The sequence below is a fragment of the Enoplosus armatus genome, chromosome 15 (assembly GCF_043641665.1).
Source record: "Enoplosus armatus isolate fEnoArm2 chromosome 15, fEnoArm2.hap1, whole genome shotgun sequence".
Taxonomy (NCBI): domain Eukaryota; kingdom Metazoa; phylum Chordata; class Actinopteri; order Centrarchiformes; family Enoplosidae; genus Enoplosus; species Enoplosus armatus.
Window position 1 is genome coordinate 20,409,185 of NC_092194.1, and position 18,893 is coordinate 20,428,077.

The 18,893-nt window shown below is 41.1% G+C and overlaps 1 protein-coding gene and 8 non-coding genes across 9 annotated transcripts; 5 read left to right on the top strand and 4 right to left on the bottom strand.

Moving 5' to 3' along the window:
- Positions 1-1,362: 1,362 nt before the first annotated feature.
- On the bottom strand, positions 1,363-1,569 carry LOC139298343 (small nucleolar RNA U3). The gene has a single exon (XR_011598614.1). It is a non-coding gene; the product is annotated as a small nucleolar RNA U3 (small nucleolar RNA).
- Positions 1,570-1,953: 384 nt separating this feature from the next.
- On the top strand, positions 1,954-2,160 carry LOC139298337 (small nucleolar RNA U3). Its single transcript, XR_011598609.1, has one exon. It is a non-coding gene; the product is annotated as a small nucleolar RNA U3 (small nucleolar RNA).
- A 596-nt stretch (positions 2,161-2,756) lies between these two features.
- LOC139298341 (small nucleolar RNA U3) lies at positions 2,757-2,963 on the bottom strand. The gene has a single exon (XR_011598612.1). It is a non-coding gene; the product is annotated as a small nucleolar RNA U3 (small nucleolar RNA).
- A 483-nt stretch (positions 2,964-3,446) lies between these two features.
- On the top strand, positions 3,447-3,653 carry LOC139298344 (small nucleolar RNA U3). The gene has a single exon (XR_011598615.1). It is a non-coding gene; the product is annotated as a small nucleolar RNA U3 (small nucleolar RNA).
- A 596-nt stretch (positions 3,654-4,249) lies between these two features.
- On the bottom strand, positions 4,250-4,456 carry LOC139298342 (small nucleolar RNA U3). Its single transcript, XR_011598613.1, has one exon. It is a non-coding gene; the product is annotated as a small nucleolar RNA U3 (small nucleolar RNA).
- A 483-nt stretch (positions 4,457-4,939) lies between these two features.
- Positions 4,940-5,146, top strand: LOC139298333 (small nucleolar RNA U3). Its single transcript, XR_011598605.1, has one exon. It is a non-coding gene; the product is annotated as a small nucleolar RNA U3 (small nucleolar RNA).
- Positions 5,147-5,774: 628 nt separating this feature from the next.
- LOC139298345 (small nucleolar RNA U3) lies at positions 5,775-5,981 on the bottom strand. The gene has a single exon (XR_011598616.1). It is a non-coding gene; the product is annotated as a small nucleolar RNA U3 (small nucleolar RNA).
- Positions 5,982-6,365: 384 nt separating this feature from the next.
- On the top strand, positions 6,366-6,572 carry LOC139298336 (small nucleolar RNA U3). The gene has a single exon (XR_011598608.1). It is a non-coding gene; the product is annotated as a small nucleolar RNA U3 (small nucleolar RNA).
- A 4,335-nt stretch (positions 6,573-10,907) lies between these two features.
- On the top strand, positions 10,908-18,893 carry tnfaip2b (tumor necrosis factor, alpha-induced protein 2b). Its single transcript, XM_070920283.1, has 12 exons — positions 10,908-10,928; positions 11,445-11,642; positions 12,210-12,852; positions 13,614-13,725; positions 14,154-14,276; positions 14,857-14,951; positions 15,039-15,131; positions 15,216-15,342; positions 15,650-15,769; positions 16,171-16,326; positions 16,509-16,630; positions 18,194-18,893. The coding sequence occupies exons 2-12, from the start codon at positions 11,477-11,479 to the stop codon at positions 18,339-18,341; spliced, it is 1,905 nt and encodes a 634-aa protein (XP_070776384.1). The 5' UTR covers positions 10,908-10,928; positions 11,445-11,476; the 3' UTR covers positions 18,342-18,893.

Genomic DNA, 18,893 nt, shown 5'->3' on the forward strand with positions numbered 1-18,893 from the left:
GTGTCATGAATCTCCCTCGACTGCATATGAACTCTGGTTGACACGTTGATAAGAAACCAAATAGTTATAATTTTTCATGTAAATGGTCATTTTAAATATATTGGCACTGACCCAAACATTTAAAATCCTGTCATTCATTAATCTTTCATTAATAATAATATAATACTAATAAACATTGTGCAATTCAGCTGCATATATATAAAAAACATTAAGATACATTACAATGCAGAATTAGAGTTAAAATAAGATTCAACGAAATGAAAATAAACTTAAATAAGTTTGTCAGTGAAGTGGATCTTCATGTGGATAAAGGGTCAGGGTCATCAACTGTCAGGTTTTTTTGGGTTGTGTATCTTTTTTGGATTAAAAAGTCCCTGATATGGATTAAAATAATCCATCAAAAGCACCCAGTATCACTTCTTATTTACAGTAATTCCCAGCAGCACGTCAGTAAACAGACCACAGAGGCCGAGTGTTTGACGGCTGCCGTGCAAAACATGACAAATGAAGACTCATTCTTATTATTTATTGTGCAAAGAGGAAGAATTTCAGGGCTTATAACTTCACTTTAAGGGGTGATATGTGAGTGCAGCTTGAAACCTCGCAGTCCTTTATTTTGGGAATAAACAAACAAAATAAAAATGCTGGTTTTGACCATCAGATAATATGAATACTGCTGCTGCCCCCAATAATAACAATAATTGTGAAGGTTATTTTGGGGCGTTTATTGGACAAACTGAAGATACAGACAGGAAACACGCAACATCTTAACTGCTTGGTTGGATACCTTCAAGGACAACATAACAAAGAATATATTTAATCCACAACGTACGTCATCTTACCGAGAATGTCACAGATGTTGAAAAGTTGGAACAAAAGTTTGAAATAGGTGAGGAGAGGGAGACACATGCCGAGGTCACGTACAGGGCTTTTGATAGTGTTGATAATAGAAGTTATGTAATAATGGACAACAGCAGAGTGTTTTACAGTAAAGAGGCAACGTGCTCATGTTGAGGACAGTGAAAGGGTGAGTGGACTCGATGAATAATGATTTCCCAATCCTTCTCAGAAAAGCTCACATCTAAGTCTGAGTCCCTTCAAGGATTATATCGGTATCAAACAAACAGTTTGGACCTGAAGGGCTGAATATTTGATATCAGTTTGTTCGGTAAAAGTGTTAACCTCAAAAATAAAGGCAAACATTGTGGACTTTGGTAAAACCAGGAATGTGGCTCCACATGGACAAAACTTTACAGCAGCAATAAATAAGAAAAGAGAAAATGGGAGCCTCAAGACTCCTGTAGAAAGTAGTCACATGCTATAACAAGAAAAGCTAACATTTTCATCTTTAACTTAATAAAATCCACTCAGACCATATTTCCTCCATCAGAGTCTGGTTCACAAACTCTGAACAATCTTCAACAGTGGAGAAGAAACAAAGTCTTCCCACCAGTTTCCTGCTCTGAAGGAAACATCTTAACTCTTCATCGTGGGCAGCGAGACCAAACTCTGTAGAAACACATTTCTCAAGTCAACGACTACAGAAATGATCCCTGAAAGTATAGTCTTGGTTTGTTCTGGATGTTTCTCAGGGTCTTATGTCTGGAGACGAGGACTTTTACCGCTGGTGGACTCCTGTGGTCCAGAGGGACCCTCCTCCGACAATCACATCATGACAGTGTTGGAAGGAAACGTGCATTGATTTGCATTTTCTTTTGCAGATTTTCTGGAAATTCTGGAAGTTAAAATTTGCTCCACATTTAAATGGAAACCTGACTAGTAAGATAGTGTTAGTGCTGCTGTCGGCTTTGTTACACTACAAAAAAAGAGGCCTGTCTGTCAGTGGTGCTGCTGTGATTGCAGGAGGAGGGTCCCTCTGGACCACAGGAGTCCACCAGCGGTAAAAGTCCTCGTCTCCAGACATAAGACCCTGAGAAACATCCAGAACAAACCAAGACTATACTTTCAGGGATCATTTCTGTAGTCGTTGACTTGAGAAATGTGTTTCTACAGAGTTTGGTCTCGCTGCCCACGATGAAGAGTTAAGATGTTTCCTTCAGAGCAGGAAACTGGTGGGAAGACTTTGTTTCTTCTCCACTGTTGAAGATTGTTCAGAGTTTGTGAACCAGATTCTGATGGAGGAAACATGATCTGAGTGGACTGTTTATGTCGTTTAAAGAAGAAGACTTTATCTTTAATGATCATTAAAGCTGGTTAACAGACACCTGCTCAGGTTGAAGTTGAGCAGAACTCTGTTCAGAATGAATCTGTAGTCTCTAAACTTCATGTTCTAATAAAATGATAAGTGTTTAAGTTGTGCACCAAAACTAGCAGAAGAGTGAAGGAGATGTGAACCAGTCACAGTCTGCACATGCCCTGAGAGGAGGTCTAATCAGGCAACATGTAGTGAAAACACCTGTGTTGGTGGACCATGAGTGTGCAGGGTCTTCACAGCTCCTGTACACCTGCACAGGTGTTTTCAACTGTTCTGGCTGATTAGACTTCTGCTCAGGTTGAAGCTGGATGGAGGATTGCTGGGAAATACCAAGTCACCAAACTCCCAGCACTAATTACCACATTTACACTGAGTCACATCATGCATCTTGTGTGGATCGAAAAGTTCAAGTTAAGTGTGAACGCATCCAAGAAGTTTAAAATCTGATCCACTGAGCTGTTGATCCAAACACGGTTTACTGCTGTTTCCATAAAAGATAGTAACAAAAAAGATTTTTTTGTTTTTTACAGCTACGTAACAGTCCACTCAGAATATGTTTCCTGCATCAGAGTCTGGTTCACAAACTCTGAACAATCTTCAACAGTGGAGAAGAAACAAAGTCTTCCCACCAGTTTCCTGCTCTGAAGGAAACATCTTAACTCTTCATCGTGGGCAGCGGGACCAAACTCTGTAGAAACACATTTCTCAAGTCAACGACTACAGAAATGATCCCTGAAAGTATAGTCTTGGTTTGTTCTGGATGTTTCTCAGGGTCTTATGTCTGGAGACGAGGACTTTTACCGCTGGTGGACTCCTGTGGTCCAGAGGGACCCTCCTCCTGCAATCACAGCAGCACCACTGACAGATTGTTTCATTTTTGTGAATCATCACTGACATGACGTCAGAAGACGTTACTTGTCTTGATGTGTGACAGCAGACTTGTCACTTCCAAAACTGTCAAATCAATCAGGAACTAAAGAAATTATCCCTGAAAGTGTTGTTGGCAGAATAAATGTGTGTGTCACACATCACAAATACAAAAACACTGACTGCAGTGATTCCATTAAAAATGAATTGAATTCAGTCCAAAATATTAACTTTATAAATGCTTAATGCGTCAGTGGTGCTGCTGTGATTGCAGGAGGAGGATCCCTCTGAACCACAGGAGTCCACCAGCGGTAAAAGTCCTGGTCTCCAGACATAAGACCCTGAGAAACATCCAGAACAAACCAAGACTATACTTTCAGGGATCATTTCTGTAGTCGTTGACTTGAGAAATGTGTTTCTACAGAGTTTGGTCTCGCTGCCCACGATGAAGAGTTAAGATGTTTCTTTCAGAGCAGGAAACTGGTGGGAAGACTTTGTTTCTTCTCCACTGTTGAAGATTGTTCAGAGTTTCTAAACCAGACTCTGATGGAGGAAACATGACCTGAGTGGACTGTTTATGTTGTTTAAAGAAGAAGACTTTGTCTTTAATGATCATTAAAGCTGGTTAACAGACACCAGCTCAGGTTGAAGTTGAGCAGAACTCTGTTCAGAATGAATCTGTAGTCTCTAAACTTCATGTTCTAATAAAATGATAAATATTTAAGTTGTGCACCAAAACTAGCAGAAGAGTGAAGGAGATGTGAACCAGTCACAGTCTGCACATGCCCTGAGAGGAGGTCTAATCAGGCAACATGTAGTGAAAACACCTGTGTTGGTGGACCATGAGTGTGCAGGGTCTTCACAGCTCCTGTACACCTGCACAGGTGTTTTCAACTGTTCTGGCTGATTAGACTTCTGCTCAGGTTGAAGCTGGATGGAGGATTGCTGGGAAATACCAAGTCACCAAACTCCCAGCACTAATTACCACATTTACACTGAGTCACATCATGCATCTTGTGTGGATCGAAAAGTTCAAGTTAAGTGTGAACGCATCCAAGAAGTTTAAAATCTGATCCACTGAGCTGTTGATCCAAACACGGTTTACTGCTGTTTCCATAAAAGATAGTAACAAAAAAGATTTTTTTGTTTTTTACAGCTACGTAACAGTCCACTCAGAATATGTTTCCTGCATCAGAGTCTGGTTCAGAAACTCTGAACAATCTTCAACAGTGGAGAAGAAACAAAGTCTTCCCACCAGTTTCCTGCTCTGAAGGAAACATCTTAACTCTTCATCGTGGGCAGCGGGACCAAACTCTGTAGAAACACATTTCTCAAGTCAACGACTACAGAAATGATCCCTGAAAGTATAGTCTTGGTTTGTTCTGGATGTTTCTCAGGGTCTTATGTCTGGAGACGAGGACTTTTACTGCTGGTGGACTCATGTGGTCCAGAGGGACCCTCCTCCTGCAATCACAGCAGCACCACTGACAGATTGTTTCATTTTTGTGAATCATCACTGACATGACGTCAGAAGACGTTACTTGTCTTGATGTGTGACAGCAGACTTGTCACTTCCAAAACTGTCAAATCAATCAGGAACTAAAGAAATTATCCCTGAAAGTGTTGTTGGCAGAATAAATGTGTGTGTCACACATCACAAATACAAAAACACTGACTGCAGTGATTCCATTAAAAATGAATTGAATTCAGTCCAAAATATTAACTTTATAAATGCTTAATGCGTCAGTGGTGCTGCTGTGATTGCAGGAGGAGGGTCCCTCTGAACCACAGGAGTCCACCAGCGGTAAAAGTCCTGGTCTCCAGACATAAGACCCTGAGAAACATCCAGAACAAACCAAGACTATACTTTCAGGGATCATTTCTGTAGTCGTTGACTTGAGAAATGTGTTTCTACAGAGTTTGGTCTCGCTGCCCACGATGAAGAGTTAAGATGTTTCCTTCAGAGCAGGAAACTGGTGGGAAGACTTTGTTTCTTCTCCACTGTTGAAGATTGTTCAGAGTTTCTAAACCAGACTCTGATGGAGGAAACATGATCTGAGTGGACTGTTATGTAGCTATAAAAAACACACAACAGAAACGCAGTTTATTTTAGTTTAGCTTTAAAACTTTCTTGTTTCTTTCTTTTATGGAAACAGCAGTAAACTGTGTTTGGATCAGCAGCTCAGTGGATCAGATTTTAAACTTCTTGGATGCGTTCACACTTAACTTGAACTTTTCGATCCACACAAGATGCATGATGTGACTCAGTGTAAATGTGGTAATTAGTGCTGGGAGTTTGGTGACTTGGTATTTCCCAGCAATCCTCCATCCAGCTTCAACCTGAGCAGAAGTCTAATCAGCCAGAACAGTTGAAAACACCTGTGCAGGTGTACAGGAGCTGTGAAGACCCTGCACACTCATGGTCCACCAACACAGGTGTTTTCACTACATGTTGCCTGATTAGACCTCCTCTCAGGGCATGTGCAGACTGTGACTGGTTCACATCTCCTTCACTCTTCTGCTAGTTTTGGTGCACAACTTAAACATTTATCATTTTATTAGAACATGAAGTTTAGAGACTACAGATTCATTCTGAACAGAGTTCTGCTCAACTTCAACCTGAGCAGGTGTCTGTTAACCAGCTTTAATGATCATTAAAGACAAAGGCTTCTTCTTTAAACAACATGAACAGTCCACTCAGATCATGTTTCTCCCATCAGAGTCTGGTTTAGAAACTCTGAACAATCTTCAACAGTGGAGAAGAAACAAAGTCTTCCCACCAGTTTCCTGCTCTGAAGGAAACATCTTAACTCTTCATCGTGGGCAGCGAGACCAAACTCTGTAGAAACACATTTCTCAAGTCAACGACTACAGAAATGATCCCTGAAAGTATAGTCTTGGTTTGTTCTGGATGTTTCTCAGGGTCTTATGTCTGGAGACGAGGACTTTTACTGCTGGTGGACTCCTGTGGTCCAGAGGGACCCTCCTCCTACAATCACATCATGACAGTGTTGGAAGGAAACGTGCATTGATTTGCATTTTCTTTTGCAGATTTTCTGGAAATTCTTGAAGTTAAAATTTGCTCCACATTTAAATGGAAACCTGACTAGTAAGATAGTGTTAGTGCTGCTGTCGGCTTTGTTACACTACAAAAAAAGAGGCCTGTCTGTCAGTAGTGCTGCTGTGATTGTAGGAGGAGGGTCCCTCTGGACCACATGAGTCCACCAGCGGTAAAAGTCCTCGTCTCCAGACATAAGACCCTGAGAAACATCCAGAACAAACCAAGACTATACTTTCAGGGATCATTTCTGTAGTCGTTGACTTGAGAAATGTGTTTCTACAGAGTTTGGTCTCGCTGCCCACGATGAAGAGTTAAGATGTTTCCTTCAGAGCAGGAAACTGGTGGGAAGACTTTGTTTCTTCTCCACTGTTGAAGATTGTTCAGAGTTTGTGAACCAGACTCTGATGGAGGAAACATGATCTGAGTGGACTGTTCTTGTCGTTTGAAGATTAAAGTTTTTGAATTTGGAGGTTTTTCATGTTTTGTTTTTCTTAACTGAAATAAAGGATCTCAAATGTTTAAGTGAGATGCCATTTTAAATTTTCTTACTTAAAATTGTTCTTTTGTTTTGTTTGTGTTTTTCAAGCAGTTAACAGAAAAATCCTCTATGCACAATATGTTTTTGTAATCTGCTGCTACGAAATGATAACTCACATCTCCCGACCTCACCAGAGCCAACACTGCTTGATTTGTTTATGGGGTCACCCTCTTTAACCTACAAAATATAATAACAATACAATATCTCAGCTTTGTGAACGTGAAACACTTGAGGGAGTCAGGCACAGCTCCTTCAATCACAGCATCATCACTGACAAAAATCTGAACTTCCCCGCAGTAATACATAAAATAAAAGCTTATAATAAACACCTTATTTCCTATAAAGGCTCTCTCTAAAGCCATATGTACGTGTTTGCTGTGGTCGCTGATCTGCATGTCTCAATTTCATGACATCTGCTTTCTTTCACTTTCCAGCAGCAAGCTGCAGCAGCTCTTCTGATACTTTCACTTTGCATTTGGCTCATGTTTTGGAAAACAGGTCATCACATGCCGACACACTGGTTGCATGTCAACTCGACCACAACGGTTCTTGAGTCATTCTGGAAAGAAATAGAGTCAAAAAACAAAGAGACTCAAACACTATTACTGAACAAATATTGAAAATCTTTTTCAAAAAAACGTTCAATCCATGATCCAAATGTGAACACAAAGATATCTATTATCATCACAGTAAGGTTGCCAGGTTTGGTGCCAAAGCCTGTGGTGACCCACTATATCTGGCAACCTGCGCTACAGCTGGAGACGCTCCTCAGAGGTTCTGGGTGGATAAACAGTTCCAGCACGTAAATCACCCTAAAACCAAAAAACGTCTAACGCATGAAAGTTTGGGTCAAAGTTGAGACCTTAGGATCAGCATGAATGAAAATAATCTCAACACAGAATCCACGTACTAGCTTTTCCTGAGCTTAGAAATGCATCAACCAGTGAAATCTCAGAAAAAGCTAGTTGTGGCGGACCTTGAGCTCCGTTTATGTTGTCACACACGTGTTGGACGGGGTAAATAAATGCAATATAACGTGCTGATTATTGAGCTTTAGAGGTGTTGGCAGGTGTATGAACTTGAACTTTCGGACAGAGCCAGGCTAGCTGTTTCCCTTAGCTTCCAGTCTTTATGCTAAGCTAAGCTAAGCTAAGCTAACCACATCCTGATACCAGCTCAGTACTTACGGTAACACACAGACATAAAAGTGGTATCTAATGTCTCATCTCATTCATAAGACCATCTGCCACAGATACTGATCAATAACTATCACATCGATCAGATCACATCATAATTTACTACTTTTGGTGCAGCAAAGTCATATTTATTTGTTTGAGTGAGTAATGATATCCTTAAATTCAAGTAAGCTGGGCCTACTGCTGTATGTGTGGTGCTGGAAACAACACTGCTTATATTATAAAGGTGAGTGAGAAACTGTTGTGTGACTTTAACGTAATTAAAAATAAAAGTTGTCGAGGCCAGAGCTGAAAAAACTAATTTAAACCTGAACTTCTCTGTTTTCTAAGGAAGTGAGAACACTTTTCTAAGATGTCAGTTTGTGGTGTGAACTATATTCATGCTTTGAAAGGTAAACATTTATTGTAAACGTATGCTTTGTATTTTGCCTGGACTTTGTGTTATTGGTTGTATGGAGGCAGTTACGCCAGGATTTATGGAGGATAAACAACGAACAAATGTTCTCTGGTCTGAAAAAAAAGTTGATTTGATTTTGCCTCTAAAATATCACCTTTCCCACAGCGTGAGAGGCCGGGGACATTTCTAAACTGTACGTGTACTGTTAAACCGTTCAAGCATTCATTCTCACACCATAAGCGTAAGCTCTCAGAGGAAATGTGCAATCGGTGCATTGGTGTATAAATGGAAAGCAGAGCGGACTTTCTCACAGTGTGACTTAACCAACATCCTGACATCAAATGTTTCGTCTGCATCTTATACCCCTCAGTGTTACGACGACCTGCCGCAGAGACGCCTGAACTCGACACACCTGTGAGACTCTGCTGCCTTCAGGAGAAATGTGTTTGACGCTTCGCAGTCGTTTTCGCTGCAGATCCTGCAGAGCAAAAGGTAAGAAAAAACATTTACAACAGAGCATCGGCTGGTTATTGAAGTCATCAGCAGGGTTTATGGGTGTAAAATGTTAGTATTGACCACAAAAGGGATGGAAAACATGGCTGACACAAATAGAAACAGTCTACTATTGTACTACTACTCTATTGTATGTGTAAAAAAATTGTTATTATAATTTTGAATGAAATGTATATGAAAATATCACATACAGTAAGACAAATATAATTTAATTTAAATCTTGTTCGTCTCGTAGTCTTCTAACACGAGTATGAAATCTGTACGAAACATCATGTGTGATATAAAACTGTTGGACAAGATATATATATTCTAAAAAGTCCCTTTTACAAGTATTATCATATGAAGTCATTTCATTGTACACTGCTCAAAAAAAATAAGGGAACAGTTCAATCACACATCGGAGGATGGTATCCTGGGGGGTCTCCTCCCAGACCTGGATCAGGGCATCAGTGAGCTCCTGGAGAGCCTGCGGCGCTACTTGGCGGCGTCGGATGCACCGATACATAATGTCCCAGAGGGTCTCCACTGGATTCAGGTCTGGGGAACGTGAGGGCCAGTCAATGGCATCAATGCCTTCGTCACCCAGGAACTGCCTACACACTCTGGCCCCATGAGGCGGGGGTTGTCCTGCACCAGGAGGAACCCACTGCACCAGCGTACGGTCTGACAAAGCTCTGAGGATTTAATTTATTATTAATTCATGAAACGAGCCTCGGATGAGTAGATCAAGTCCATCTGAGTGTCGTCGATCAACTCAAAGAAATCTGACCTTTTGGTACGAAGGAGTTAAGTTGGTCGAAGCCACAAATTTGCTTCAATTTAACTGCTGAATGACAATATTTCTTCATTTTACGTGTCACAACTTATTGTGTTTTTAAATGTTTCTGAAGCCTCAAACTTTGTGATTATTTGCAGGTTTACGTGAAAATATTTGAGATTTTCAATGTGGTCTCAGACTTTTGGACCCTGCTGTGTATATACATATATATAGATATATATATATCTATATATATAAAAAAACACTGTAATGGCTTCAGGACAAGTCTCTGAGCGTCCTGTGGAGACACCAGAAGGTCATGTTTAAACAACACGCCTCCTCCAATCTAATGCAGAGGATCTGTGAGGTATTAAAAAGTGCACATGTTGTTTCTATAAAGAATTTAAATCAAATTTGAAGAAAGTAGAGGGTCTCGGTACTTTCTGAAGACAGTAAATACAAATATACTGTGAAATAATGAATACACATATTATTAACTTCATAAGAATTTACATTTCTAATACATGTTGATGTGTTAATGACAGAATAACTCTCAAATAGTGTTGATTCGTATCCCTTGAATTCACAACAAGGGACAAAAGTGAACTATATAAGCATATATATATATATATATATAAGAAAAGAAAAATATATAAGCCACCATCAACCCATTTACAGCAGTTTTCTAATCTGCCCCTTTATGGTTTAGGTTTTGTTAGATTTAGCGACAAAACCTACTCGGTTCTGGTTTGGAAAAGATCGTGGTCGTGATTAAAAGAAACCAAAGTGAACAGTACAGTGGTACCGCCATGATTCACATGACCACAAGGAGAACTTATTGGGTAAACAACACAAGCACAGATCATTTATCTTGTAATCTGTAATGCTTATCACACACATGTAGAGCTGCAGCGATTTGTCAATTAATCAACTGACACAAACTGTTTTGATCATCTATAAATCCTTTAAGTCAGTTTTCAAGCCAAACATTTGATGGTTCCAGCTTCTCAGATGTCAGAATTTGCTGCTTTTCCTTGTTGTTAGATTTATAGTAAATTGAATATCTTTTTTTCAAATTAATTAATTAACTTACAAACAAGTAAGGATCACCAAAGTCATTAGGATTCATTCACTGAAGACCACGAACATCTGAGAGAGAGAGAGAGATTTCACTCTCAGCCACAGACAAGTGACCAATCTCCTCACTAGTGCTTCTAAAAGAAGTCTGTGTGTGTACTTCCTGTTCTGGGGAATCATTTCCATATAATCATCTAGAGCAGGGGGCTCCTCCTCCTCCTCTTCCTCCTCCTCCTCCTCTTTAAAAAGACCCTCCAGCTCAGAGCTGCTGTACTTGCTCCTAACAGAGCAGCGACGTGAGATCAGGGTGAGTAACGTCACATTAAGAGAGTTAGAGTTAGAGTTAGAGTCAGTTTACTCTCAAGAAAGTTTCTGAGCAACTTACTTCTCGGTACAGTTACTGTCAGATTTGATGTGCGGGGAAAGATCTGGTTTAAAACTACATTTGCATTTACTTATTTGTTCATTCGGATTTGAAAAGTGATGAAGCTGAAAACGAGCTGAAACGTTTATTTTTATTTCTGTTATTTACACATCTGTGTCCTTTCTCTTTGTATTATTCTTGAAATACAAACACGTTTTCACTTTTATTATACTGTGATGAGGATGATGATGATGATGATGATATGGTACCTCAGGACACGAGGCTGTTCAATGATTTTATTTATTTATTCCTTTAATGTAACTGTTGCTTAACAGATTCCTCAAAAACCTAAAAATGTGTTCATTAGAGTTTTATGTTGAAAATACCACAGGAAGCAACTTTTCACTTGGTTTTTTTTGTATAAATTAATAAACATTTGGCGGCTTTGTGTCTCCATAGCTTGTTGGTCCCGCTTCTCCGCCTGGATAACGATGCGGACAGAGACAGACGGCTTCAGGCTCAACTTTCTCCCGGATCTAAGTGGCAGATCTGCGGGCGGAAGATGGTTTAACTTCAGGAGAAGCCCCAGAGGTCCGGCCGGTGTCAACAGCGCGCCTGATGGACACCACTCACCCCAGGAAGAGGAGCCCCAAAACGGTCAGTTAAATCACAAACATCCGGCCGTTATCTTTTAGCGATGACCATCCTCTGTGAAGCATGTTGGAATGCGACCGCAGACCATCAGTCCACCTCCCTGTTCAGGAGGAGACTTAATGCTTTAGGAACCGACATGAAAGTTAATTATCTGTTAAAAAAGTCCCCATAGGAACATCAGAGGACTGCTGGAGGGATAATAAAACAATGAGTCTTTAGATTAATGAGTATTGTCACAGCTGAAAGGATTATTTTAATAATGCATTAATCATTTAAGTTGTGGATAGAGAAAATAAAACAAGCATTTGATGTGACGATTTGCTCCCTTTTCTTCTGTTACGTCATAGTAAACTAAATGTTTTTGCACTGTTGGTCATACAAACAAAAGCAATTTGAGGATGTCATCTGGGGCTATAGTGAACACCTTTTCTGACTCTGTGTAGATCAAACCATTAATCACGAATAATCGTGAGCTGCAGCCCTGAATATAATCTGTATTTCGTCCAGCCATTCCAGGGAGTTTACGTGCCTCAGTTGGTTATATAAACATCTGTAACATTTCCTCCTCAGTGGTCCTCACGTATGAGCAAATCCTTGAGGCACAACGCTTGTGTGAGGCCAGCCAGCTGCTGATGGACAGAGAGGGGCGTCTGTTTGGGGAGATAATGGAGGACGAGGCGCTCAAACATCACAAGGAGGAAGTAGATAAACTTGCTGCAGACTACAAAGACCTGGAAGGCCTCGTGCTGCAGACTCTGACACTTTCTCTCAGCTCGGGAGAGGTCAGCACGGAGGCTCTGAGGTCTGCCGTGAAGGCCGTGAACCAGGAGGAGGACCAGGACCAGCGGTGGAAACAGAGGGATCTGACGCCACCGTCCTGGAGGCCCAGATGCTGGAAGAAGCTCCACGACTCGACGCTTCGCAGCTTGGTGGAGGGGCGCATAGACAACCCCCCAACGCCCACCGCTGACCAGGTGGAGCAGTCGTCTGTCAGGGCAGACGTCCACAGCATGGGCAGGCGGCTGAAGGAGGACATGCTGTTGGTGGTGGAAGTGGTGAAGAGCTGCTACCCGCCCGAGCTGGACATCTGTAATTTTTACGTCAGGTTGTACCACCAAGCCCTCAGCACCAGACTCGGACAGATCGCAGACTTCGGTCTGGACGACAAGGACTGCACTTTCCTCCTGCGCTGGGTGAACGAGTTTTATCCACAGTGAGTCAGGTCTTCACTTGTTTATTAGAGCCTCATACTTCTGGGTCCATTCTGTTTTGTGTTGGTCCATGATACCAAAGTGGTTTGTCCCAGGACTTGTTGTGGCTATTCGTGGTCTCTAGAGGATGAATCCTGGTGTTTTTGCTGCTCACCTCTCCCACTCTTTTGCCACGATCGAGCCAAAACTTCCACATGTACCAAAGAAATATTACAATCAAACGAGCAGATTCATGCTCTCCAGAAGATAAACTCGCCTGTTTATTCTGTTTATCGCTTTCGTGCTACGCAGTGACTTTCCCGATCATCTTTTTATTAATCACTAGAGATTATTATATATAGGTAGATATCGCTTTGTTTTAAAGGGTCACAGGACATTAGCTTCTCAAGGGAGCACTGGAACAGCACTAAATTAGACTTTTTGTCTTGCTATGTAGAAATGCACACAACATTTACAGAATATAATTGTTCACGGTCCACATTTAAGGTATCAAAAAGACAAAAAACTTTCTTTAACCATTTCCTCGTCCTCCACCCAAAGCCATCCTTCAGGACTGTATCATTAAATCTGTGAAATGAAAAGAGGAAGCACCACTTTCACCCTGAAAGTGTAGAAAGTAGTTCTGCACCCTCGGTACGTTACAGAATACGCCCGAACGCAGCAGCAAAAAGACAGACTAGATTTTGTTCTACAGTTTGCTCTGAGTTGTTTCCACACAGTCACACTCTGGTGTTCAGTCTTTTATATCTGCTCTCTGTGTCAGAATGCTTCAGAAGCCGGAGCTGGCCTGTGAGATCGATGTCGAAGCGTTGGGAAAGCTGCTGCCTAAAAAGCTACTGGACCCTCTGGAGGAACAATACCTGAGAAAACAACAGGTAACCAGAGCTTCCTTCCTTCTGTATGGTTAACAGTAGTTTGATGTCCAGAGTCAGCTGTATCAACAACTCAAGGTCAGATTGCCGTGGATATTCACGGTCGCCAGCGGATGAATGCTAACGTATTTTGGGGGCCTTCTGACCTAATCTGAAGTACCACCAAAAAGCCACATTTTTAAACAGGAAATCTCAAAATCTAAATGGTAGATTGCCATGAAATTTACTGAGATTGTTCCTGCTCTCCAGAGAATAATCCCTTTTAATCTTATTGACCTATTCTAGTGTTTGTTCCAACCGCTCGTTGTGGGTGGTAGAGAACATTGTAGTTGCTACTGCAGCTTTAGAGTTTTAGTATGTAATGTGTGATGGGAGTAATTTATGATCAAAGTGTGGCTGAAAGTGACGGCAGCATGTTGTCGTGCGTTCAGGATGAGCTGACGACCTTCATCGGCCGAGTCCTGGAGGAAGCGAAGCAGAAGTGGAATAAAGGAGAGGAGCCGACGAGAGAGGACGGCTGCTTCTTCAGTCCTGTGGCCTACGACATCATTCAGGTACAGAATCAGTGAGACAACATGGTGCTGAGGCGGCTATACAGTACACGGTACTGTACTGTACTTTCATGACTTGTTCATTTCTGATCACGATCTCAATATAAAAAAGAAAGTTTTCACACAAAATGCTTCTGTTATGTTGAGTTGACTGTTACAGTTATTGATCCAGCTTATGTCAAGATGGCGTAATAACACTTGTTATGCTGAAATCACTAAATTATAACATGAAATGAAACGCTTCATGTGATCATGAGGCAACAACATTAACTATGTTTCATATATTAACTGAAGTCAAACCGGAGAAGAAACAAACTTTCTAAACTTTGAGAGAAAGATTAACCAACAACGAAGACAGTGAGGAAGCACTTTGAACTATTTATAGAAAGTTATTTGCTGTGAAGGTCAGCCTGCAGTCTGATAAGTCACACTGCCGGACTTCAGGGGTTCAGTTTCTTGACTGTGTAAAGTGCTTTTTGGGTCTTTCATTGACGAAAACTGTCACACAGGGAATGTTTTCTCTCAGTACTTTACAGTAGTACTAAAATGCTGTCATTGATGCGTATCCTCCGTCTGTCTGTAGCTTGTCAATGGTATGGTGACTTCAGCTGAAAAAGTTGTGGGAGACCGGCACAAGGCCCAGAACATGACGTGCCACCTGAGGGATTTAATGCAGAGGTAACAAGACTGAGGGTTTTTCTTCGAAATAGCACCACTTTAAAAGGCATTTTGTCTCATACTTAATAACAACGACACCTCCTGCAGGTTCAGGAGCTTCCAAAACGACATCATGAAGCAAAACAAAGCCAACAGCCGGCCGTTCATCAAGGCGAACCTCGGCTGTATCGAACAGTTCAGGTACGTTTCTGACATTCAGGCTCTGAGGCGTCGGTCTGCTTGATCTCCCCGTGAGCTCATGTGACTCGTGTGGTCTCTCTGCAGGGACGTCCTCGTTGAGAAGAGCCATCTGTTCCCGGAGGATGTGCGGCAAAACTGTTTGTTTGTTCTGAATGACATGAAACAATCTGCCCACACGTATTTATTAAAACCTGTGCACGAGGTCCTCAAGGTAAGTTAAAGACTATTTCCTGTGGATATTGCAATGTGTCAGATGATTTTTCCTTATATTTCCATAAATTCTATGTCCGTAATATGTTTTTCTTCTAATTTCACTATCATGCGTATTAATAGTCCAAGCAGCATGGCTTTATAATCAATAAATAAATGTATAAACGTCTAAAATAAACCTTAAATTTAGTTGTCTTCTTAACAGAAATGTATTAAATGCATGTATATTATATTTTATATATACATAAAAATTCACGACACGATGAAAGTGTGAACTGGCTAATGCGTCATGTTTGTACCTCACACAGCCACAGTACCGCAAACTGGGAACCAGTGACTGGCTGAATAAGTCCCTGTTTGAGAAGCTGCTGGTCAGCGCTGAAAAAGAGCTTCAGGATCTTCAGGGATCGATTGAATCCTGTCACCAGGTAGACTGAAGGAAGCATGAAACACAGCAACCGTTTTCCAAAGCACGCTGTGTTTACATGTTTTGAATGTATTTTTCCTTCCAGGCAGCCATTGGATTCAATTCATTTCTATATAGTGTGAAAATTAATTAGCAGAACACGAAAAAATGACATTTACTGTGATTAAACAACTCAAGCTAGTTTCTACAGTCTGCACACTGACTGTCGAACTGTAAAGAAATGAATGGAAACCAATGGCTGCCTGAATGTGAGGGAAAATGCACCCAAAACTCTGGTATGGTTGTATCTCTCAGTTTAACATCTTCTCTGGTTCATCAAACAAGTTAAAAGCAATTCAGTTTTAAGCTGAAACTGTTTCTCTGTTATACTGATTTCTGATTTGATGATTGGATTCATTTCAGAAGCTGATTGGCCAGCTGTACCAGGAAGTGACGGCAGAATACGTGAGGAGGCTCCTGAGAGGAGAAGTCAAACTGAAGGACAAGGAGCTGCAGCTGAAGGCCTACGCCACCGTGAAAGACGACGCCGAGAGCTTGCACGATTTATTCGTCAGAATGGTGAGACTCAAGTGTTGTGACGAAACGTTCGGTTTTGGTTTTAGCATGTGATAGTTCAACATCTGAAATGGCAAAGAAACCGAACAGACCACAGACTGTGATTAACATGTGATCCAGGGAAAGTCCAGTCTGAAGACTGATTACTGGACTGAACTGATGGAACTGATGCTTTATCTTCACAGGGATCAGAGGAGGATTGGTTGAAAGAAATCCTGACCAAGATTGCAGAAGTGCTGAAACTCCAAGACCTGCCCGCCATACAGATGCAAGTAGTATCACTGGGAACTGCTTTTCCTGACCTCAGGTAACCTTTGCACACACATTTTGGATTAACTTTTAAAACACTTCACACAGACGTGCACTGGTCTTAATTAGGTCTGTTGTGTAACTGACCTGATGAGGACAGAGAAGCGTCGTGATGTGAGTTGTTTGCATAACTTCAGGACGAGCATAAACAAGTCCTCTTTTCCGAGAGCGCTGAGGGGCAACAGGAAGCAAAAATATGTTCAGATGTTTCCTGGCAGCAGGATGATATTATGAGCTCAAAGGGGACATGCGGCAGTTTTATCGGGGAGTTGCCAGTGTCGGTTAGAGTGATGTGCTACACTTAAACGCAGGATAGTGAACACAAACCTTAAAGGAATACACAAGAATTAGATGATGAGATCGATATCATTCTCATGTCTGTAGAGCAGACAGCTGGAGCCAGGTTAGTTTAGCGTGAAGACGGGAAACAGGAGGGACCAGCTAACCTGGCTCTGTCCAAAAATAACAAAATGGTCCCACCAGCACTCAGGAAACCTCGCTATCACTAACGTGTTGTATCTCGTTTGTTTAATTTGTACACCAAAAGAATCTTAAAACGATCATTTGTGGTTATGTGGCAGAACTTGTGTATGCTTGTCCACATACTTATATTGTGTACATAGTCTGTGTTGCAACACCTAGGTTAGTTCTCTAAATGTCTTTGAGTCGTAGTTCTTAAATATGACTTTATCAGTGGTGGAAAAAGTACTCAGATCTTTTACTTAAGTAAAAGTACCAGTACCACGATGTATAATAACTCCATTACAACAAAAGTCCTTCATTCAAAATCTTATTCTAGTAAAAGTATTATAATCAGTAACTACAGCAGTAACAAGTAACTGCAACTGTCAAACAAATGTAGTGAAGTAAAATGTACAATGTTTCCCACTGAAATGTAGTAGAGTACAAGTATAAAGTAGCATAAAAAGTACTTTCCACCACTGGACTTTATAACAAAAAATTGTGGAAAGGTAAACCCAGGTCTGCAACTAGTTCCAAACACATCACAGCTTTATAAAAGAGCTGGAAGTAAAAGTAAAAGTAGCTGCGAGAATTTACGCCTGAGATACAACGCGGCCCTCCCCGGTTCCACACCACTGAATCACCGGCCACATCTTCCGCTTCCACTTCCACCTTTTTCAGCGGTTGGGTCGGGTGTTCGCTGTTCATGGTGCTCGTTGGCAGCTGTTTCCTAGGTTGAAAGAAAAAGAAGAAGACAATCGGAGCTTTGTAGGCAGTTTCATCTTCTTACGCCAGAAAAAGAGCCACATTCGTGACTAGATTAGATTAGATAGTATATTTCTTTAACTGACTTAAAAAAATGTTAAGTTAACTGCTCCGTGCAACCGTTACTGTACCTTCCATGTTGGCTGAAATAACTTCTATGGGATGAATTCATCACTCGCTGCTACTGCTGCAGATGAAACGATGAAATGATGTCTTTATTTGATCACCTTATCTCTTCACTCTACCATCGCGTCTCTGTCTCTGAGATCGTAATAGTAAATAATACAATTAAAATGTTGATATTTAACCTTTCCCTCCCTTCTTTCACCCACAGTGAGAAGCATGTTTCGGCGCTGCTCAAGCTGAAGACCAACCTCTCCAGAGCCGACAGGAGAACCGTCAAAGAGACTCTGTCGGACACTTTGAAGGAAACCAGCGTTGTCGCCACTCGGCCGTTTTTCTCCGCAGTTCATGTCAAATGATCAAATGGTAATACATCAGTTCTCCTCATTTCAGTCACTTTAAAGTGGGCTGAAACTTTGGTCGTACGGTATCAGTATTGTAGTGTTTGTGTGTTAGATTTGTGTGGAAGTATGACGAGTTCAAAAAAAATACAACACTGCAAAATACAAGTGATGTTATCTCAGTGTCATGATGAACATAACGGAGAAAGACAAAGCTTGCTTCAAATGTTGCTCAGGCTGGGAAGAAAACTGTAAACTGATAGAATGAGTGTTGCAGTGACTGTATGAATGTATAAGCTATGGGTCATATTGTTGCTGGTGAATATGGTGCTTTTTACTGCAGAGATGTCAGGCCAGTAGTGCATGAGTGTGTGTGTTCTTGCCGGTTTGTATTTGTGTTTTATAGGGAAATAAGTGTAGTTCTCTGACAGTGTATATTTTTTAAGTCAAATCAGTGTTATAGTTTCTTATTTTCATACTTACATGTGCAATAAAAGGAGATATCAAGCTGTTATTTTATAGTTCTTTCGTTTCACGTTCTGATTTACAGAATATTGTTAAAGTGTTAAA